The 24,229-nt window shown below is 39.5% G+C and overlaps 1 protein-coding gene across 1 annotated transcript in view; it reads left to right on the forward strand.

Moving 5' to 3' along the window:
- The window catches only part of LOC150076295 (fat-like cadherin-related tumor suppressor homolog), a 780,225-nt gene that overhangs the window by 424,988 nt on the left and 331,008 nt on the right, over positions 1-24,229 (forward strand). The window contains exon 16 of the mRNA XM_090387312.1: positions 15,256-15,561. Within this exon, the coding sequence (XP_090243438.1) occupies positions 15,256-15,561 (306 nt within the window). The remainder of the gene's footprint in view (positions 1-15,255; positions 15,562-24,229) is intronic.

Here is a 24,229-nt window from a genome sequence, read left to right on the forward strand (position 1 = left end):
ATAGTTACTTATTCTCAGTGCCCACTGAGAATAAGTAACTATAGTCTTCACTATTAGTGAAGCATTACTTAATAGAAGTTGATAGCCTAAACAAATTTAAAACTCAACTGGACAGGTATTTCGAACGAACGGAGGGGTAAAATGGGAGTGGTGTGTTTTTTTTTTTTTTTTTGGCTGATGCTGAATAAGCTTGCTTTCTTGCATCACATGCCTCTACTAATGCTAATGCTAATGTTAATCGAGATAATGCAATACATGGTAACTCGTGAAGGTAGTCAATACTAGATACAATTAAATTGATGGCTTTACACTAAGACTGTAGTTTTTTATTTATGAGCTATCTATGGTGTATTTACACCGATATTTATTTTATAGTATATTTTAAACTCATGTTGTATTGTGCCTTGTGCATTTATAATTTAATATAGAATTAATTATTTAAAATACTTGTGATTGTATATTTATAACACATGCATTGTTCAGGCTTTTACCATGTTTTTCATGAAACGAATTAAAAAAATATATTAAATATGACGATTTAAACTTGCCAGGAAAATTTTCCAAAAATATATTTGCAAATGAGTATCAGCTACTTTGAGAATTTTGTTATATCTGTTGGAATGCAGTTTTTTTTATTTTATGCAGTTCTGGTCTTCTTTCCACCTTGCAGATTATCTTTTTATTTGGGTTTAAATTCCTTCTACAACAGAGATGACTTTGTGATAAAAAACAACGAGCAAATTTCATCATCAGTGTGCATGAATATACTCAAACATTTATCCTATTTCATACAAGCAATAGTTTCATTGCCTACAAGAATTGAGCACATCCCTATCATTAGTTGCCACAATAAAAAGAAAATTGCCCTTGTTTGCATTTTCATATAAAGCAGTATGTTTCATCCAAGGAACTAAATAGTTACTCAACTAAAATAATGCTTGAACAGTATATTGCATAGGTTATCTTTATCAAAATACTTGAAATGTCCTGTGTAAAGTTTAAAATCTATTTATTTTTTCTAATATTTTAATTATTATCATTATATATTATTATAATTAATTATTATATAATATTTATAATATATTTCAGAATGTATTTATTTATTTATCTTAAGATGTTTTTCTCTCTACTTCTTCAGTGATTCTATATTGCTGTTACTGAATTACTGAAGAAGCAGAGAGAAAAATATCCATAAAACTTATAAAACATAAGAACATATGATATTCAAAGGTATACTCTATTAGTAATAAATGGATTCTAAACTTTAAACAATTGAAGTGCTTTAATTTTAAGTATTTTTCTCAAACCCCAGCGGCTCATGTCTGGTGAGTATGGGCTTGGCACACCCAGGGTCCTGAGCTGGATATCATAATTCTTCTCTCTCTCTCTCTCTCTGGGTAACTCAGGAATATTTTTTGGCTGGTGCAGTATAAGTCTCAGGCTTCCTTGCACCTAATAATAATTATTATTATTATGGTTGAAATATGGAAGGATCTATGTGAAGAAGAATGAATCTTCAAGAGCCATTAGAATTCTGAGTTCAAAGGATCTGCAGTATATAAAATAGACTGTTTAATTGTGAATAATTGTAATTTTCTGAAATCTAGACCTAAGGTAAAATTAAGACATCAGGTATGCTTTTTGAGGAATCACAGACTTTCAATTCAACAGACACATGCTAACAGACGCGTGCCATCTCAAGCAATACTGTTGAACACACCCATAGAAGCAGTCGCAGTCCGACTGGCAATAAGCTTCAACATTACCATAACGTCAATATATATACCTCCTAGTTAAGTTTTCCCGTTGAAAGATTTCAAAGAGCTGATTGCTCAACTACCATCTCCATTTTGCATTTTAGATGACCTAAATGGACATCATCCACTATGGGGCAATCCTGAAATAGATCAGAAGGGTAAACAAATTGAGAAAATAAACAAAAAAAACCTCATGATCTTGAATGATGGCACACACATATTTTGATGGTAGGTGGCACACATTCCACCTACCATCAAAAAGCAGCTCCGCAATAGATCTATCAATCTGTTCCCCAATACTGTTCCCAAAGATCCAATGGATTATGCATGAGAACCCATTGAGTAGCAACCACTACCCCATAATTTTGAAAATTACAAAGAAAACCCCATGCCAAGCCACCAGTCATCCTAGATGAAAAATATATGATGCCAACTGGGAAACCTTCAGAATATTAGCAAAACTAGACCGAAACATCATTAAAAAAGAATCAGTACAAAGAGCAGTGGAATATGTCACAAATACCATTCTTCAAGCAGTGGAAAAGACAATACCAAAAATGTCTGCTTACATTAGAATATATCCAAAACCATGGTGGAACAGGAAGTGTCAGGAAGCTAAAAAAGAGAGAAATAAAGCCTGGAAGAATCACTTCCGCAAAAATCCAACAGAAGACAATCTGATACAATTCAAAAGAGCCAGAGCTAAGGTTAGGAGAGTGAAAAAAATCAGCGAAAAAGTGAGTTGGATCAAATTTACATCCTCTATAACCAGATCCACACCCGCTACACTTATCTGGAAGAAAATCAGAAAGATGACAAACAATTCCCAAATAAACCTATCGCCACTACTAAATTGGAAAGGACAGTTAGTCACAATTACCTCAGATATCGTCAATGTGCTCGGCGAAAACTTTGCCAGTACATCTGCCATTTGTGCGTACCCAATTGCTTTCAAAACTTACAAGAAGGAAGCCGAAAAAATAAACCTAAAATTTTCCACCAATCACTATGAACAATACAACTTGCCACTCACGGTTGCAGAATTAAAACAAAGCCTGCTACAGATGAAACACAGCGCAGTTGGTCCGGTATGAAATACATTATGCAATGATACAACAATTAGATGAACAATCTCAGTTAGCTCTGTTAGATTTATTTAATGAAATATACCTTGAGAATACATTTCCAGACCAATGGCACCACGCAGTAATACTGGCTTTCCCGAAGCAGGGAAAAGACCAATCAGGCCCACAGTACTATCGCTTTGACCAGCTGCTTGGGCAAGATCTTGGAGAAAATTGTCAATAGACTAATGTGGTATCTAGAAAGCAATAACCTTCTCAATCCCGCACAATATGGCTTTAAAAAAAATCGCTATACATTAGATGTACATATACATCTGGAAAATCAGGTAAGAAACACTTTCCTCAGAAAACAACATCAAGTCATAGTTAATTTTGATATTGAGAAAGCATATGATACTACGTGGCGATATGATATCCTTAGAGGACTACATCAGCTTGGTCTTAGAGGACACCTACCTCTATATATAAGTAATTTTCTAAAAAATCAAACATTCCAAGTTCGACTTAACGATACACTTTCCAGAACATACACTCAAGAAGAAGGGGTCCCTCAAGGATCCGTACTAAGTGACACACTTTTTGCAGTACACTTTAGCACAATAACAGAACAAATACCAGCCAACATCAGCACAACTGTTTATGCAGATGACTTTAGCATTTCTTACCAAGCACAGCATATGAGAACAATAGAACGACAATTGCAGGTAGCCATAAACAAAGTGATATAATGGACAGAAAGAAATGGATACAGAATTTCCACACAAAAGACCGTATGTATACATTTTTGCAGGAAAAGGAGTCTCCATCTTGATCCCAAACTCAGGCTGAAAGGGCAAATAATCCCAGTTAAAAATAGTGTTTGTTTTCTAGGGCTTATTTTTGACAGAAAATTAACCTTTTTGGAACACATTAGTCACTTAAGAATCCAGTGTATAAATAAAATGAATATCTTGAAGGTCCTGTCTGCTATGTCCTGGGGAGCGGATAGAACAATACTATTACAATTATATCGCCTACTCATTCGTTCCAAGTTAGACTATGGTGCCCCAGTCTATGACTCAACGAGACCTAGTACCCTGAGATGGCTTGATCCAATACATCACTGTGCACTCCGAATAGCTCTTGGAGCTATCCGTACTTCGCCTGTGCTGAGCCTGTATATGGAAGCCCAAGAACCTCCACTACAAATCAGAAGACACAATCAATTACTTTCCTATGCAACTAAAATAAAATCCCTACCGGGTCACCCCATACAGGAAATTCTCTTTACACCAAAATGGGAACAACAATACCAACAACAACAACAGAGAATCAATAAACTTGCAAGCATGAGATTAAAAAACCTTCTCCTCAGTAGAAATCTTAACCTCGATAATATAACTCCACTGACGAAGCAGTCTACACCACCATGGATCGTTAAACAGCCTACATATGATTTCTCCTTCCACATTTGGGATAAATAAGCACTTCCACATATCAGCATCTGCATGCTGCTTGCAAGTTGCAATTTTTAAATCATCGCTTCCTTATACAAATGGCTCAAAAACTGATAATCATGTGGGAGCAGCAGTTTACACATCTGATGCCACCACATCCCAAAAACTCCAAAAAAGACTGCAGCATTTATACTGCAGAACTGCAAGCCATAATTTTAGCGCTAAATCAAATCGAACGCTCAAGCTCACCAAACAACATCATTTTTACTGACTCCCTTAGCTGCATGATGGCTATACAAAATGTCAACTTTAATAAACACCCACTGGAACAACAATTTCAATGCCGAATATCAAAGCTCCTTGAACAAGGTCATAACATAAGATTTTGCTGGATCCCAAGTCATGTCAGAATATATGGTAATGAACAAGCAGACAAAGCTGCTAAGGAAGCCAACAGTAACGTTCTTGCACCCGAATTCATACCTTCCACAGATTACAAAAAAGGTATTCATAACAGCGGGATACACCATTAGCAATGGCAAGGTCTAAACAATAACAAATTGCACCAAATTAAAGTTTACTGCAACCATGGAAATCTAGCAAACAACAAAATACTCGCAAGATTAAGAATAGGACACGCTCATTTCAGCCATGGTCATCTTTTGCGAGAAGATCCCCCTCTTTGTCCTATATGTCACACACAACAAACAGTAGAACGTGTACTAATTACATGTCCAGATTTTACAGATGAGTGCCGAAGTTGCATTAAAGAGTTGATAACCAAACATCACTTTCTCACTCTCAAAACCATACTGGAAGATAGAAAAAACACAACAGACGTTTTTCAGTTCCTCAGGGAAATAAATTTCTACAATCTAATACGAAACCAATCATAATCTTCGCAGTAAGCTATAGTCACTCCGTGACCCTTGGAAACTATTCGCAACAAAATACGAATACAAACAAAACGGTTGCAAAAAACCTTCCAGGCACATTTTAGCCGCAGTAGCTCTTGTGCCAAGAATTTCTAAATCAATCATTCAATCAACCCAGCATATGATTCTTAGGAATCACTTTAGACCATAAACTCACTTTCCTTGAGCATATCAAAAGACTAAGAACATCATGTCAACAAAACTAAATATCATCTGGGTTCTCTCTCTGCAACTAAGTGGGGAGCTGATTGCCTTACTTTTTTATGGCTATATAGAGCCTTAAAAAGATCGAAACTTGACTACAGAGCACAGTGTATAGTTCAGCAAGGCCTAATGCCCTTCGCTGGTTGACCCTATCCATCATAGTGGAATACGCATTGCCTTAGGAGCATATCGCACATCTCCAATACATAGCTTATATGCTGAAGCACATGAACCCCCCCTCTCTTGATCATACAACTGATGCTACAATACTTTTCACATCACAGCACTGCAGGTTATACCAAAACTGCCCTAATGCTAACCGTCCTTTGGGTATGAGAATAAAACACCGCTTAGAAGAACTAAATTTAAGCTTAGACAATGTGGCACATAGCCTCTCTTGCTCCTTGGACTGTCACTCCACCTTCATGTGACTTACATCTACATGAATGGAATAAATCTACATTACATAGAGAAAATTTCTTGCAACTATACCATGCAGTAGTGGACCAGTTTCCTAACATTGTCATAGTACATACTGATGGATCGAAAACTGATGCCCGTGTTGGAATCGCTGCAGTTTTTCTAAACGTCACATTAGCCTATCAGTTGTCATGCAAATTCAGTATATTTTTCCCCAAACTAATAGCAATTCAGGTTGCACTGAATTACATTGAGTCCTCTGATATTAACAACTGCTTAATTTTCACAGATCCTTTTAAGTGCACTTCAAGCACTAAAAAACATCATGAACATCATCCACCCAGTCATGAAAGGAATAGTCACCTCTTTACATACCTTATCATAACTTGGAAAAAATATATACTTCTGCTGGGTCCCAGGACATATGGCAATTCCTGGAAATGAACTAGTGGACAATGCTGCCAAATCAGCTCACCTACCACCCGAGAACAAGTGGAAAGTACCTCATCAAGACTATCAACCAATAATCCAGGAAAAATGCATGTGCCAATGGGACATGCAATGGGAAAATCAACCTAACAATAAGCTTCGAAATATCAAGCCAAACCTTGAGCGATGGCCTTCCAGCTTCGGTTCAATCCGACATCAGGAAGTAATATTGGCTCGTCTGTGACTAGGTCACACAAATATCACTCATGGTTATCTTTGAAGAGGAGAGATACCCCCTCAGTGTCATCACTACTTTCAGGGAAGCATACTTTTGTTGAATGCACAAAATATACAAGAGAACACCAGAATCTTTGCATTCCAGCCACAACAGAAGATCCTCCTACACTTACTTCACTTTTGAATAATGAAACAAATGTCTCAAGCATCTTTGATTTTCTCAAAATGATCAAAGTATATCACCTCCTTTAGTTAGTTAAAAAAACTACTTTCTGGTAATATTTTTTGCAATTATCTCTATTTGAGAAGAAATAGCATACATACTTACCATACGTATGGCACACTATGGCCATAGTTGCCAATGCGCCTAATAAATCCCTAAACAAACATACAATCTAGTTCTGCCCTGAACATATTTAAGTTGCTGACCTCCACTACAACAGATGGAGGGACCTCTATTGTGACAGTTGGTCAGACGGCTGTAGTTCAAAGTGCTCCGTATTTGTTTAATCAAAAAAGTAGTTCAAAGTGCTCCGTATTTGTTTAATCAAAAAAAGTAGTTCAAGGTGCTCAAACTGAACTTAAATTGTGTTCTTCGGATTCCCTAGGTGATGGTGAGTCCCCAGATGTCTTTATATTGCCAAACTTCTAAGGCATTTTGAAATTATGACTATTTTTCAAATTCTTGCTGTTGTCGTGGTCACTCACGAACGCGAGTGTTGTAATGCCATATAGGTTTGGCCGTTGTGTATTATTGGATTCTTTTTCTTTCTTCTATTGGTGATATATTTCTTGTAGTTGAATTTAGGTAATGAACATTGTTCCCTGAACTTCCAACTTGACATCAGATTTTAAAATATATAATTTTTGAAATGTATAACTTAGTTATTTTGGAGTTATGGCTCACTATTGTACACTTTTTTTGTGTACAATAATTCAGTTACCTGGTAGAATCCATACCCTCTTCCTTGAGTGTTGAGAACAAAGGCATTTGTTCCCAGAGCGTGGTCACATGACTAGTCACATGATCAGCCTGATTGGCTGGGGAAGACTTCTTGCTTACTAACAGAACTCAGTGATGTTGCTCAAGTGAATAAAGTGTCTTTATGTCTATAATATGCAAATGAGGAATGAATTATTAATGAGGATTATTAATTAATGATAGTATTAGGAAATTATGATGCAATAGCTACTCCATCCTTAATAACTTTTAGCTATAATAATCTGATATATGTCTAAAGTGTGTTGTGCATATTGCCTACTGTGACGTCACACTGTCACGTGGCACACGTGTTACTTGTACGTGTGGACAAATAGTGCTCCCTAACTGATTTCCTTAGAATTACAAAATTCAGGAGCTTTGTTTCTCCTCCTGTAGACCTTTCAGGAGCAATTAAATTTACTCAGGAGCAACCCCTTAGAGTTGCTTTATTGTAACTTTATTGGTCTTTCACCCCAACCATACAACCCTTAGACATGAGCTCAAGAGAAGCATTGTCATCATCGGCTGACGAGAATGCTGTAGCAAACGATTCAGACCAAGTTGGCCTCCAGCCTCCCAAAGTCAACAAGTCCAAGAAAAAGAAATGGAAAAGTAAGAGGAGAGCAAAAACCAGGACACCCCAGTCTCCTCAAACCATACTAGAATTTCTCAACAAAGTGCCTCTTGATGAATCTGACCCTGTGGTCTCATCTAAGTTTCAATTTAACACCTCAACGCCAGTAGCAGATCGCCTTGCCCCCTCCTACTCTGCAATCTTCACAGGCAAGCTCTCCCTACACTGGGAAATTACAAACCACTCTCTCTCCAACAGCTATAAGTGCTCCTGCCTCCCAGGAAGCTTCAGGGCCCTCCCCCCAATCTATCCGAGAGTCCTAGCACAGTATCTGCAGCCAAACTATCAGCTAATTTTCCTACCCCATCAGGGACCCTTAAGACCTCCTCTGCCAAAGAAACAGAGGGACCACCCACAGCATTAAATCAGACTGAGGCAGAAGGCCTCCCCCAATCCAGAAAACTAACCGTTACAGCAACTACACCTTCTGCATACCCTACAACTCACAAACCTATAGATGAAGACTCTCCAACCCATCAAATAATATCTGCTTTACATAGGAATCTTGTGACCTTTGTCAATCAAGATACTAGTCGATTCACCAGACAAAGAGGCAAGTTATGTCCAGGAACTCTGGGCCACCCTTGAATCTATTACCACTGCCCTCCTCATCGACAGCGAGAAACTAAAAACCACTAACGAGGAACTTAAGACAAGAACCTCCATCCTTGAGAAAGTGCTGGACACTCTACCGAATCTTCCTACACCAGTCTCCACAGCGTACTCCCACATATGCACAAGTGCTGAGGAATCCAAACAACAAAGAGTCAAACCCAAAGGCCCCGCAACCTAGAAAACAACCACTACTTCGAACACCAAACCTTGTGGTCCTCAGACCAGTAGAGATAGAAGGAACACAAACAAGTGAGGATTTTAAAACCACCATAATGAAAAAGCTGAAAGATGACTTAAAGACAACAAAGATAAAAGCGATTCGAAAGACAAGAAATGTAGGGGTAATAATAGAAACAGAGTCAAGGGAGGATATCAAGAATATCGTGGAAAACCCCAAGATAGCCACACTGGGTATCACTAGAGCCACCCAAGAGAAGAGGGCCATCAATCTTAATTTTCGATATCAACAAAGATGTGACACCTGCCCAACTTGCAGAGGAAGTCGTAACTCGTAATCTACAAGGGATAAATCAAGACATGACAAATCTTGTGCAACCAAGATATTCAAAAAAGTCAAAGTCTGGAGAAAACAACTGGATAATGGAACTGGCTTCTGCGTCTTGGCAGATTCTAAAACATCAGACAAGACTATATTGAGTGGGGTAGCCACAGGTTCAGGGAGCATGTGACCGTGCCTAAATGTTCTAAATGCTGCAGGTATGGCCACACCTCCCATATATGCACTCAGATCACACCAACTTGCAGACACTGCTCTAGAAAAAGGCATGAATACAACAGCTGTCCAAACAAGGAGCAAGAACCGGTTTGTGTGAATTGTAAATCCTCAAAGCCCGAACACACCCATTCCATCAGGAACCCAAAATGTCCGACGTACAACAAGATAGAGTTTATACCAAATGAGGACTGATTATGGCAATACAATTTAAAAAGTTCAATACAACCAAGCTGTTAATACTACAACAAAATGCACACCATGCCAGGGAAGTGCCTGAACAACTCAGAAAAATAGCGGACGAGGAAAATGCTGACATCCTCTTGTCATAGCATACCATCCGATAGCATATAAAATCATACAGGCTGAGAATGAGACCCCAAAAGTGGCCATAGGATCTGCAATCCAGCCATTACTGCCACCTGTATCACACAACTCTGCACAGGCTGGGCTGCTTGTGCCGATATAATATCAGCCCTGTGATCCTTCTATGCGATTGCCTTGTATTGTAGGCTGGGGGAAGAAATAACATTTGCCAAGAAGGGGCACTGGAAATGGGCAGCGTCTCGAGGAGTTCCTGGCGAATTCTCCCTTGACAGTCCTAAACAGGCCTCACCACCTATCTACGTTTTGTAACACTGTGGGAGGCAACAATTGACGTCACCCTTGCCACTGGAAACCTTGCAGGACACATCACTGGCTGGGACAGTCCAAGACTCCTGGACCACATCTGACCACAGAGTGATTACCTTCCAAATCGACCGATCTCTCTATAGAACACCAATAGCCAAACAGGTGCTTAACCGCTTTGCAGTAAACAAAACTGACTGGAGACTCTTTGGGGAACTGCTGACTCAAACCTTATGCCAACACCGCATTGAAGTGGATTGACAAGAAGACCCAGACGACATCCAGAGAAAAATTACCAAGACCATAATAGCGGCCAGTGAGGCTGCGATGAAGCGAAAATTGCCCACACCTGGCGCATGCCCTTGGTGGACTCGGGGAAATCCAGAACTCAGAAGAGAAGTCATAAAGGCAAGAAAACAATTCCAAAGGGCAAGACGTATCTGGCCGGAAGTGGAAGTAACAGCACTCAGACAAAGATACACAGGCGCCTCTGTAGCCAGGTGGGAAGGAGCAGCAGTGCGTAGCACACGCTTCTTGATTAGACCGGGGTTCGAGCCCATCACCACCAAATACGGAGGGTGCGGAAAGGTCAGGGAATGACCACCGCATATTCCCGGAGCAATATGGCCTTAGTTGCTAATGCTCCTAAAAAAATCAAAATAACTAACTAACTAACTTACAAAGATACACAGCAGTGAGAAACAGATAATACGTAATTAATACAGTAGTATTAATTAGTATTACGTATTAAATACGTAATTAATACGTAGATAATACGTAATTAATACAGATAATACGTAAAAGTAAGTAGAAGGCCTGGGAGCAATTAGTCAGCACGACTGGAAATGCCGACCCCTGGGGGGTGGTGTACAAAGTCGCTACAAATAAGTTCCCCAGAGGTGAGGTCATGACCTCCACCCGCACTCCCCAGGGCACATTGGCCACCACCTGGGAACAGTCTATCATCAACATCCTCAATGTGATTTTCCAAAAACCAGCACACTCACAACTACCAGAACAGCTGGAGATCTGCGATGGAAATGAAGCATATCACATAGACCAAATGGAACCACCTATTGCCCTAGAAGAACTACAACAGGCAGCGCAACAAATAAGGAATAAAAAATGCCCAGGCCCAGATCTTTTGGAGCCGAAAATTATTAAAAAAGTTGTAGACATCTCTCCGCAGATTTTACTAAACTTCTTCAACACATGCCTGAAGACTGGAGTCTTTCCAACCGACTGGAAAATGGCCAGCATCAAATTAATTCTAAAAAATCCTATGAAGCCACCCGAATCATACCAGCCAATTCTGCCCTCATTGCAAGAATAGCTAAAAGGGATTGGGGACTCAAGAGGCACACCTTGGGACTGTATTACAAAACGACATTTATACCAGCCATAACTTATGCATCACCCATCTGGTTCCAGAAAGCAACTACTGCAGTTAACAGACGGACACTAGATTCCATCCAGCGGACAATACTCCTCTCTATTACACAGGCCTGCTGCACTGTGAGTACACATGCTCTGCAGGTTCTGGCAGGAGCACTCCCCCTTGTCCTTGAGGTGGTGGTGCATTGTGCCATGGTGCAGCATCTCGCAAAAGGGCTTCCCTGTACCTTCCTGGGCCACTCCATTGACCCTACAGGAAACCTGAAAAGAGAGAAAACAAAACTCGCCACCCACCTGCAGCAGGTTTGGCAGAATAGGTGGTCAGAATCCACAAAAGGGGAAATAACGAGGAAATTTCTGCCTAATGTTGGAAGATTATACCCAAAAGCACCATCATGGTTTCACCCTGGACTGTACACTACGTATCTTTTAACAGGTCATGGGGCCCTGAATGCCAAATTAAACAGTTTTAAATTAGTAAACGATCCCCCACTGTGTCTGTGGGGAAGTGGAGACATGGTCTCGCATAATGTACAACTGTGAAAACTATGAGGATCTCCACTGCCTCCTGACAACAAAACTGACTTACATCCCTCGCGACAGGGAATCAAACCTGTTGGACTCGCAAGAGGAGTATTAGGAGTTGACAAAATTTGCCCAGGGACTGTTCACCCGAAGGAGGACACTTATTGCTATCTACAGGGATCAAGAACAGGCACTACGACAAAACTAACCATGCTTGGACCTAACCAAACTGGCTCTCACCCAGATACAAGACTTTCCTTTGGGACTGAACTAGCATAATAAAGGACTCGCAGGACCCAACCCAAGGTAGCGAAGGAACCCGCTCAAGATTAATACCTTGGACCTCACAAACCACAGATGGACTCCAAACACCAGACTGCATGGATGGGATTTATCCCACGAATGACCTTATAATTGGTCTGATCCCTACTGGGATCAGACTGGGACAACTGGACAGATTGCACTTCTGCTGCCAAATGCTATTGGGCGATTTGAATAGGGTGCTCTAACCCTATTCAATTTTAATTCCCAAACCCCTGGCAGGGGGGAGGAGACATTTTTTCCCTCCCTTCCATGCAGTGTTTTTTTTATTTTTAGCCACGCTCCCTTGCGTGGCCCTTTGCCTCCGCTCCCCGGGTGGGAGGTGGAGGTGACTTCTGGGCCCCTCGCCGCCCCTCTCTTCCTTCTGGTGGAGGGCCTGCTCCCCTGATTTGGGGGCCATTTTCTCTATGGACCCCTTATTCCTGTCTCCCCCCCCATCCTTCAGTCTCCCCACCCCTCTCCCTTACTTATAATTACTACTGAACCATTGTTAAATTGCTTGAGCCCTACACCCAAAAACTTAATAACATCTATTCACATAAGTAGTACTCCTTTTGGCTGACCCTTATCTATAATGGTTTTTTTTTATTATTATTTTTTATTTATTTATTTATTTTTATTATTTTATTTATTTTATTTATTACTATTATTTTATTTATTTATTTATTTTTATTATTTTATTTTATTTTATTTTTTTATTATTTATTATTATTACATTTTTTTATTTATTATTTTTTTATTTATTATTATTTTTTATTTATTTTTTTAAGGTCCTAGCCACTGAAATCTCAGGAAATTAGGTGGCAGGACCTGCCAGAGTAAATAACTATAATAGTGGTGTATCTTGTCTGCCTCCATGAGGCAGAGCGTGGACAATGTTGGGGCCCAGCGACTAAATGACCAGAGGGACAATGGTACATGACACTACACATGTACAAAATCCATACACTTTGAAACCTCTGGCATTGACAGTGTTCTGTTTAAAACCCACAATGTATAGCATGCAGAGATGGGGGAAACCCCTGGTGGCGTTTGACACTAAACACACTCTACAACAGATGGAAGTTTGGTCCAACTATCAACCACCCACTGGCTAAAGGCGAATTTCTGCACATCTATTCTACAATTGTCTTTCCTCAATTTGGATTTATGCCCCTCAGGTGAGTAATCTGAGCAAGAGGAAGAATCCCATTTGCATTGAGCTCGCTCAATCCATTCAAAAAGACATAGCTTCTGCAAATTGCAGAAGCTGCAATTTTCAGAACTTAAGTAGCAGGAAACAGAATGGTTGTTAATGGCTGCTGCTCTTCGTAGACAAATGTGATGAGTGTGGGTACTGCAGCAGTCAGGGTTTGACCCGACTCCCCCACTTGTGGATGCTATTTAAAGAAGACCTAGATAAACTAGGCAGATCACCTGAGAAATGGCAGTTGAGATTTTACATTTATAAATGCAAAGTGCCGAATTTGAGCAATAATCCTGGAATAACATACCATTTAGATGTCATTAAACTAAGGTAGTTGAAAAGGACACAATTTGGGGTAATTGTGCAGTCCAATGTAAAGTTCTCTAAACAGTGGAATCAAGCCACTAGAATGACTCATTGAGTTATAATGTACACAGGTACTTTGCTAGAAGTGACAAAGTGTTAATTATTCGCTTTGTCCCTGCTGGATTTGGAAAGCTGAGTTTAGGAAAGACAGTTCTGTTGGAAAGGGTGTAAAAGGCACAACAAGATTAATGGCAAAAAACTATTCTTACCAAGAACTGGAGTTATCTGAATTGTAGTATCTGTAAATTAAACCTCTGCATAGTGACCTAATTGAATGTTAAGGATATAAATGGCTTCAGTAAACTGAATTCTGATGGCATTTTTATCCTTCTCACTGATGGCATCCTTACTTTTCAGTTAAAGTTATAGTTATCCCCCTTGTGGGGCATAATTGCCTGTTACACTACTTACCATAATTGCATTGCATGCAGTCAGCAGTGTTTGAACTGGGATGTGGTGGGATTTGATACACCTCAACAATTACACTCCTGTAATTGTTGAGGTGTATCAGTCCATAATTATTCAGTTCTGTGCCTTACTAGAACTTGATGAAAGAGAATACTGGATTTGGCAGGCCAGTGCTACTTTTCATATGGCTAGGACCAGTGTGATGGAAATTTTTTCAGAGAAAGGATCATTTCTTAGGAATTGTAGGCACACAGATATCAGGGTCTAACAACTCTAGACCTGCATTTTTTTTTTTTTTTGTTTTGTGATTTCTAAAAAAGTAGTTTAAACATATCACTCTCTGTAAATCAGTAGGTACACAGACTGTACAACTTAAGTAAAAACAGGAATTTTTTTTTTTTTTTTTTTGAGCTCACTGTGTTGTTTTACAGCTTTCACTTTTTTCTGTGTACCCAATTCCCTATTGTTGTTTGATTTGACCAGTACAAGTTGATGGGGCTCAATGGCAGAAAGCAAGATAGGGGTGGTTCGTAAACAAGTGATGGAACAAGAGTTGTATGGCCAAGTAGATAATCACCTCAAGAAATTAAAATTGATGGACACTATATGGAATAGTTAGGCCGAAGTTTATATAAGAGTAGAATGCAGTAACTCACAAAATATTCCAGGATCTTACTATTAAAAAGGGCATGCATCCATTAGACTGCTGTATGACTTTAAGCCATACCATCTAAAGAACAAATTCGTGGGATGGGACCTATCTTCCATATGCATTATTTGATTCTATATTGTTTTATAATAAATGTAGATGTTCACCTTGAATAATAATAAAGCAAATTTAATGGTATACTGTCTAGATTATCGTTATGCTTTTAATTTATATTTAAACATGAAAGGGAAGGAAAGGGGGGGGATAGATATCAGACATCCTCCTTAATATTATTTTTGTACTTTCAGGGATTATTCTGCTTTCAAATCTCCACCAGTTTAATCATCAAAATAAATATTCCCTGAATGTGTCTGTTACTGATGGTGTTCATTCTACATCAACTAATGTGCATGTAACAGTTCTTGGTACCAACAGTAATTCTCCCCACTTTACTCGTACTGTGTATGAAGTAGCCCTGCAGGAAAACACTCAGGCTGGAATTCCTGTTTCTACAGTATCTGCTACTGACTCGGATTGGAGTGAATATGGAAAAGTTTCATACAGCATTCAAAATGAAGAATGTGATAAGTTTTTTCACATGAACTCTGAAACAGGTAAATTTTAACTGTTTTAAGTTGTACATTCAGAAAAATAAAATGTTTCTTGATATCAACATTAATATCAGAATTTTCTTATTAATGTGATGCAGCCTTCCATGCTCTTGAGTTTTTTCCATAATTTTTTGCTTTTGTGAATTCCCCCCCCCCCCCATTTTTATTTCAAATATTTGTTTATATGATGCTAAGAAAACACGGGCCTTAAAATATCTCTTTTGAGTGTATATTGCTCATACAAGTTTCAAATGAAAATTGCCTTGTAGATCTTTACAAGATCTTTAACTTGAATTTACATTTTGTAAATGTTGTAAAGATTTGCAAAACTTAAATCTTGCAAAAAAAAAAAAAAATTCACTTTATCAAAGTAAAAACCATCTAAATATGCACTTCTACAGGGTGATTCAAAATTCACGAGCCAATTTGTAACCATTAATTTATCATTGAAAGCCTTATGGAATTTATTCTAACACTACAGTAGCAGACTAGGCATTCACAGATTCCAGTTGTTGTTGTTACCTTTCGATGATTTGTTTCAGTGATAGCAATGATTTAGTTAAAAATGAAAGGAGCATGTTATTTTCTCAGTGCTCATAATTGAACATCTGCGATTCCACAGATTTTTATATTTCAGACTATTTAAATGGAGCACTACTGTACTCACCAATAACATTCATGAATTGGGAAAATTCAATGTCAATGTTCAATAAGAAATTTTTGATAACTTTCAAACATTATGCCAAGTTTTATCAAGCATGATAAAAAGAGTTTGTTCTTACATCCAGGAATGAAGACACTTTCAACATTTATTTTGTTTTTAATAATAACCAATAACCAAAAGAAAACCAATAATATACTACCATGCATTTTGTGTCTTTTTAATCGCCTTATAAGATTCTCCCCTATATTTTTGCTTTTTGATTCTTATTTTTCAGTATATACTTTCTAGTAATGACCGACAAACTGGTTTAAATTAAACTTTATTAAAATAAAGTTTAATTTAAACCAGTAATAAACAAAAATAAACAATAGATATATACATAAAATACTAAAACAGATATAAAATGTGTTAATAGCGATTAAAAGCATAAAATATATAAGTAAAAAGCAGTAAAATAGAGTAGTTTTTGAGGAGAGGAGTCCCTTCATCGGCAGTCAGTGAATGGTGTACTGAGTATATATATATATATATATATATATATACACATTAGATAAAATAACAGAAGCAGACTGGGCATAATCACAAGTCATAACTCCAGTGCCGGAATAGTTAAGGAATGGCAGTGTTCATCGCGCTGCAGTATGGCAGACTCCATAATAGGGTGCATGTGCGCTCCCTATTATGATTCATAGTACTGTTACAGCTGACTATGTACAGCGCTTTAAGCCATGAGTTCTGGCAGTAGTCACATGAATAGCTGACGGTTTCAGTGTTGCATCAGGGATCAAGGTTATGATGCTTGAACCCAATAATGTTCAGCAACAGCAAAACGTTCAAAGTTAGCAGCGTGGAGGGCCACCTCATGTTCTGAAACATGATCTTTAACTCCTGGTAGTCTCACCAACATAACACATCCCCACAATCCAGGCACATAATGCAGTTTACCACATTACGTGTCCGGATTGAAGGATGTGTTATCTGCTCTACAACTTGACTTTTTTTTTCAACATTAACCTGTACTTGTTAAGTAATTCTGCAGTTCTCCTACTCTTAATGTCATTAGTGCTAATGTATAAAACAGTATCACCTTTTGTGCCCCTAAAAGATGATATCTGCTCTACAATATCATCAACTTTTGCCCCTGGCAGACATACCCTGGTAATCTTCCACTTATCCTATTTGCACAATATAGTCTCTGTTTTCCTGACAATAGAATCACCGACAACATCTAGTTCTTGTGGGACCAGTGCATTCTATTCTGCCTTGGGGATTGCTGCTGTGTTGCCTGAGGATCAAGTGACTCTGGCATTGATGTGGGCAGCTGAGAGCTTGATAGGCCTACCAATTTAAATCCTCCAAGGGCATCTACCCTGCTCTTCAAGCTCTTATAAAGGCTCATAACAATGCTGAGTTGGCGCCTAACTTCCTCACACTCCTTACATTGAGCACACATAAAGACATCTCCCTTGACAATATCATGGCCCATTCCTGATGTCCACAAAATTTTATACATATCTTTAAATATATTTGTTTACTTTATTATTATTATTATTATTATTATTAGCTATATGGTGCAAGGAAGCCTGAGGCTTATGCTGCACCAGCCAAAAAAAATTCCCGAGTTACCCTAAGAGAGAGAGTAGTAAAAGGAAATCACCAAGAAAGAGAAGAATGATGAAATCCAGCTCAGGACCCTGGGTGTGCCAAGCCCTTACTCACCAGATGTGAGCCCCTGGGGTAATGTCTGCACATTTTTCTAGGCTGGGGGATGCATGAGAGAGAGAGAGAGAGAGAGAGAGAGAGAGAGAGAGAGAGAGAGAGAGAGAGAGAGAGAGAGAGAGAGAGAGAGAGAGAGAGAGAGGAATGCTCACATTCCTTAAGCAACAACAGCTCACCCATAATCCATAATTATTGAGTACAGCTATGATTACAAATCATTAAATATAAGTTTATTTGCAAATAAGTGGACCTCCAAACAGTTAAATTTTGGATGTAATTAGATTTTTTTATTTTAAATTTAGCTCTTTTATGGCGAGAACCAAAAAGTGTGATACTGCAGGTTCATGGCATGTATTCCATGTGAATTACTTGATTGACGTGGGCAAGGGACATGATTTGATGAACTTTTAAAAATGGATGATTGTCATGTACTGGTTTAAAGGTGGCAGCATTACAGAAACCAATGAATCTTGTGAGTTGTTTGTGGGATGCTGTAGTTAAGGCATTCCAAGCATGGATGGATAGTGGACAAAGCAGGCCAGCATCCATTGCTGATTGATGATCATGGTGAATGTAAGCTTTCCCACCTTGTTCAAGCCAAATGACAGAAAAGAGAGGAAAGGCTTATCATAGACTTTAACCATGGTATGACCAGGGTGTTTCCAAGACCCCAGTTCACCAAATCCTGAATCCTCCTCCATATGGATGATTGGAAGAAAGTTGCCTTTTTCAATGAAACACATTATCTACTATGTTGTATGGATAGGAGAGTACGGCAACCAACTCTGAGCAGTGCAGATAGGCTACTAGGATAGCTCATGGAGTTCTGTTAATGATATAAAAGAATTTTGCTACAAGGGATAAGGAGGTGATTATCCCATTGTATAAAGCAATGGTCAAGCCACATCTTGAGTTCTGCATACAGGTCTGCAGCTTCTTTTAAGAAGGATGTAGAGCTGCTGTAAATGGGTACAGAGAAGAGTAGTGAGATTGGTGAAGCCAACAAAAGGGTACTCTTACTAAGAAAGGTTTGTTCTGAAAGTTATAGCATCTGGAGACTAGGCTCCTCCGTAGCCAGGTGGACAGGAGCAGTAGTGCGTAGCACATTGACCAGACCGGGGTTCGAGCCCGTGACCACCAAATACGGAGGATGCGGACAGGTCAGGAAATGACCACCACATATCCCCGGAGCAATATGGCCGCCTTAGTTGCTAATGCTCCTAAAAACCAAATAACAACAACAATCTGGAGACTACCCACTTGCAAGGTGATATGATTCAGGTGTTTAAGGCTTTGAATGCTTTAACAAACTCAATGCTGATGGAATTCTTCCTCTTGCTCAGACTATACACATGAGGTGGCATAAATTCAAAATGAGGAAGGATGGTTGCAGAATAGATGTGCAGAAGTTGTCTTCAGTCAATGGGCAGTTGATTTTTGCTTCCATCCATTGTTGTGGAATTGGAAAGTTTGAATAAATTCAAGGAAGAACAAGACAAACTATTGAAAGGGATGGACAGGTGATGTGGGAAGTTTTTTTTATTTTTTTTATTTTGCTGATGCTGTATAAACTTGCTTTCTTGCATTATTTGCCATGCTAATACTAATACAAACTGAGGAGAAAAAAAATCATTCTGATATTCTGGTCCAACAGAAACAGACAAGTGTTAGCATTATTTTAGCGTGCCGGGGATGTTTTCCTTCAAATCTCATGGAGCCTGCATACCACTACACTGCACTCTGAATACTAAAAACTACCTATCCATTGGAGATGATCAGGTACACTCCTTTGTGTGATTCTTCTGGAATGGCGCAGTTGTGTTACAGAAGGATAATGCACCCTCCATATTGTTGATATCGTTCAAGAGTGGTTCACCGTACATGAAAGTGACTTTCAGGTGCTACCCTGGCTGCCAAATTCACCAGATAGGAATCTCATAGAACATCTCTGAGATTACATGGATTGACAGATCCAACATTGGAATCCTCCACTATGTACTGGTGGAGGATCAAAATGCAGACCTTTTTTTTTTTTTTTTTTTTTATGTAAACCCCACACACGAGAGGTATTAGAAAGTACTTATTACTGTGCTTGGGTTGGAGGTTGAGAAGACGAAAGAAGATATTTATTGATATTGACTTCAACTTCTGTAGACTGTAATTTTCAGGAAATACGGATGAAGGAAGGTTGTTCCAGAAACCGGCAGTTGAATGAATAAATGAGGAAGATAAAAAGTTGGTTCTGTGAGTTTGAAGTTGGACAGTAAATGGATGTTGGCTGGTGGCAGCACGTGTTCGGACTTTTTGAAAGAGAGAGCGATAATTATAGAAGCCAATTCAGAAGAACAGTGCCCATGGAAGTATCTGTAGAAGAGGCATGCAGCAGAAACAGTACATCTATGAGACAGCGAGTGGAGAGACTTTGTTAAAGATGAATCATTAATTAACCTAATTGCCCTCTTCTGAATGGAATCAAGAAGCCTGAGAGAGGTTTTGGGGGCACCACCCCAGATGTGGAACAATATTCCATGGCAGGGCGGATTTGCGATTTATACAGAGTGAGCAGCTGTTTGGAAGAAAAGTAATGCTGAGAGCAAAAGAGAAAACCAAGTTTTTTAGAGGCAGAGAAAGCAATATTTGTAATGTGCTTGTGCCAAGAGAGATTAGAAGTCAGGGTAATCCCCAAAAGAGATATATCATTTTGCCTAGAAATCGGAGTGTCACTAAAGATAAGCATAGGAGCAGAAGAATCCTTTTTGCGAGATATAAGACAAGACTGAGTTTTAGAAGGGTTGAAATAAACTAAGTTGTCTTTGCCCCACTGGAGAATTACCTGAAGATTGGCATTTAAGGAATTGGTAACAGATTTTAGAAGGCGCCTCCGTAGCCAGGTGGGAAGGAGCAGCAGTGCGTGGCACATGCTTCTTGATTAGACCAGGGTTCGAGCCCGTCACCACCTAATACGGAGGATGCGAAAAAGTCATGGAATGACCACCGCATGTTCCCGGAGCAATATGGCCTTAGTTGCTAATGCTCCTAAAACCAAATAACAACAACAACACAGCAGATTTTCGAGAAATTGAAGCTGATTGAGCAGGATAAGGTTTCTCAAAATGGAAAGTGGAATGCAATGTGCTATCATCGGCAAAACTATGGATAGGATTTCCAGTCAATGGAAGAATGTCATTAATATACAAGAGGAAAAGACTGGGGGAAAGAACTGAACCTTGGGGGATACCGGCATTAATGGAGAAGTTAGAAGACAGAGAGCCATCTACCATCACCCTCAGTGAGCAATCAGAGAGAAAACTGGATAACCAATTACTAAAAACAGTTGGCAAACCATAAGATGGAAGCTTGTTTAGAAGACCTTTATGCCAAACACGATCAAAAGCCTTTGAGATGTCAAGAGCAACTACTTCTGTTTCACCTAATCTTTCCATTGAATTAGTCCATAAATGGGTAACATAAGCCAGAATATATAACCAGTGGATCGACACTGACAGAATCCATACTGGCGATCGTTGATCAGACTAGGTATTTTCTAGGTAGTTTAAGAGTTGACGGTTAATTGATTTCTCCATTAGTTTAGAAAGAGTAGAAGTAATTGCAATGGGAAGATAATTGGATGGGAGGGATTTGTCACCCTTTTTTAGGAACTGGCTGGATATGAGCAAATTTCCAAGCAGAAGGAAAAACACCTTTGGAATAAGAAAGTGAAAAAAGGCAGCAAAGAATAGGAGTAAGTTCAGGAGTCCAAGTTTTGAGAACAAGTGGAGAAATATCATCGGGACCTGGAGCTTTCTTAGCATCAAGATTCGTCAAAATCCTTCTGACATCCTTTTGACGGAAGAACACAGGGAGCATAGAATGGAGCGTGTTGGGAATGGTGGGAGGTGATTTACCAAGATCATTAATACATGAGTTGGAAGAAAAATGGGATGCTAGCAGGTCAGCTTTATCCTTGGCCGAAGTGACAACAGAACCATCTGGTTTATACAGAGGTGGGAGCAGAGCTGGGCAAAATTTGCGGCTAATAGCTTTGGCAAGAGACCAGAATGCTCGGCTACCATTAGGCAAGAAGCAAGTTTTCTACTCTTAGTCTGTTCAAACTCTAGTTTGGATTGATTTAGAACTGCTTTACAATTGTTGCGAGCTTTGGTATATGCAGAAAATGAAACTGGAGAATTAGAAATAAGCCAATTACGATATGCAACATTCTTCTCTTGAATAGCCTTAGCACATTTATAAGAAAACCAAGGTTTAGATAAAGGACGAGATTTTAAAGTGGAGTGTGGGATAAAGGATTCCATTCCTGCAAGACTAATTTCACTGACACGATCTGAGCAAACGTTGACATCAGAAGTTTTTAAACAGTAATCCGACCAAGGAAAAGAAGAAAAGAAATCTCGCTGGTCACCCTATTTTGCATTCTTGTAATGCCAAACAACACAAGGTTGGGAATAGCCATGAGATAAAGGCTCCATTGGAGAAGAGACAATCACCAAGTTGTGATCTGAAGTGCCTAAAGGACCTCTCACTTCGACTGTACTTACAAGGGTTGTTTGTGAGAAAAAGATAAAGCGTGTTGGCTGTATGATTAGGATTATCTGGTATTCTTGTAGGTAAATGAACAATCTGTGCAAGGTCATTAGTAATTGCAAAAGCCTCAGCATCTCGAACCGCTGGGTCGGTGTGACTAGAAAACGGAAGCCAGCTGGAGTTGTGAACATTAAAATCACCAAGGAAAATTACCTCTCTGTTAGGAAAGTTGGACTGGAGAAAGTCAAGTTGCAAAGAGAGGAAGTCAAAGAGCTCCAAGTGATTAGTGGAATTGGGAGAATGGTAGAGACAACAGATGAATTTGACACAGTGAGGTAGAGAGATTTTGAGCCCGAAAAGATCAAAGAGAGGAGATTCCAAATTGCCAAGTCTCTGACAGGGAATATCAGAATGGACATATGCACAAGTACCACCTTTGAGGCAAAAGGAATCATACAGCGAATAATTTGGGTATCTGAGTTTAGTAGTCGAATCAACCGATAACTGAGATTCTGTCTGAAAAAAAGTACATTGGGTTTGGCAGACTGCAAGTGGAAATGGACATCATTGAGATTAGAATTAAGACCACGTATATTTGTGAAATGAATTAGGAAGTGCTTGGGAGGTTTAGATCTTTTCGCAGATAAGCTTGCTCTATTAGTTTGACAATTCGTGGTGTATTCAATAGTAAGAAAAAGTGGGTGGGACATGCTGTATGAAGTAATGAAATTTTTGGATATTGCGTACACACGGTAAAAATATTCCCAGATCCTTGACATAACGTGGCCTCGACAATGCTCCCCGCATACACACTACTCGGACTCCCTCCATTCACCATCTGGCAGAGTAGAGGTAGCAAGATTATACACTAGCTGATCCGGAAGTCTCCTAGAGAGTTACCAACAGGTTCGGTCCGGTGTACTAACTACCGGCCGGCCTGCGAACACTATTTTAGAGCTGTACCCTCGAAATGTAAGGAATATTGAATCTCGCCACGATGTTCATCATAACCTCAAAAGTCATCAATCATACTGTATGATGGAAGAGATAGGGAAGGGTTGACCGGAACTTAGCTCTAGAGGCTAAACATGGGTTCCACCACTTCAAGCCTCCATTACGCAAAGTGGTGGTATTGCACCTGTTGATGAGTCATCTACCACCTAGTACTGCCTGGTAACATAGAGGGGTGGCATTCTTCCATGTGGTGTGGGCGCCACACCTCGACCCCTGCTTACGTCGGTTCACACCTGGGTGGTCACCCACCATGTACTTACGCATGGAGGTTATACCCAGGGCCGACCTGGCTAGCCGGGTGGGTAAAGTACCTGCCTGGCAACCCAAAGGTCGTGGGTTCGATTCCCGTCTCGATCTTGGATCAAAGTACTGCAAAAATCCTGGGAGGTGCATTATGGCCACAGAAGCCTATGCGCCAACAACTACCAAAAAAAAAAAAAAAAAAAATTATACCCAGGATTACTAACAGTCCCACCATCTTGAAGGTGCAAGGTGCAGACCTACAAATACTACAGGATGCAATCCTGGTGACATGGTACAACCTACCTCCTGCAATACTGAAATGCCTTGTAGAGTTCACCTGTAGCAGCAAGAGGACATACCCCATCGTTGAATAGGTGGTCATGTTTTTACAGGCGCTGGGTGCCAAGCGTTTTTTTTTTAGGCCAAACAACATTACTGCGACTTAGAGTGCCCTTGATAAGTGAATAACGTTATGTTTAAGTTCCTGTC

The sequence above is a fragment of the Mastigoproctus giganteus genome, chromosome 13, assembly GCF_048544385.1.
Source record: "Mastigoproctus giganteus isolate SK-2022 chromosome 13, ASM4854438v1, whole genome shotgun sequence".
NCBI lineage: Eukaryota > Metazoa > Arthropoda > Arachnida > Uropygi > Thelyphonidae > Mastigoproctus > Mastigoproctus giganteus.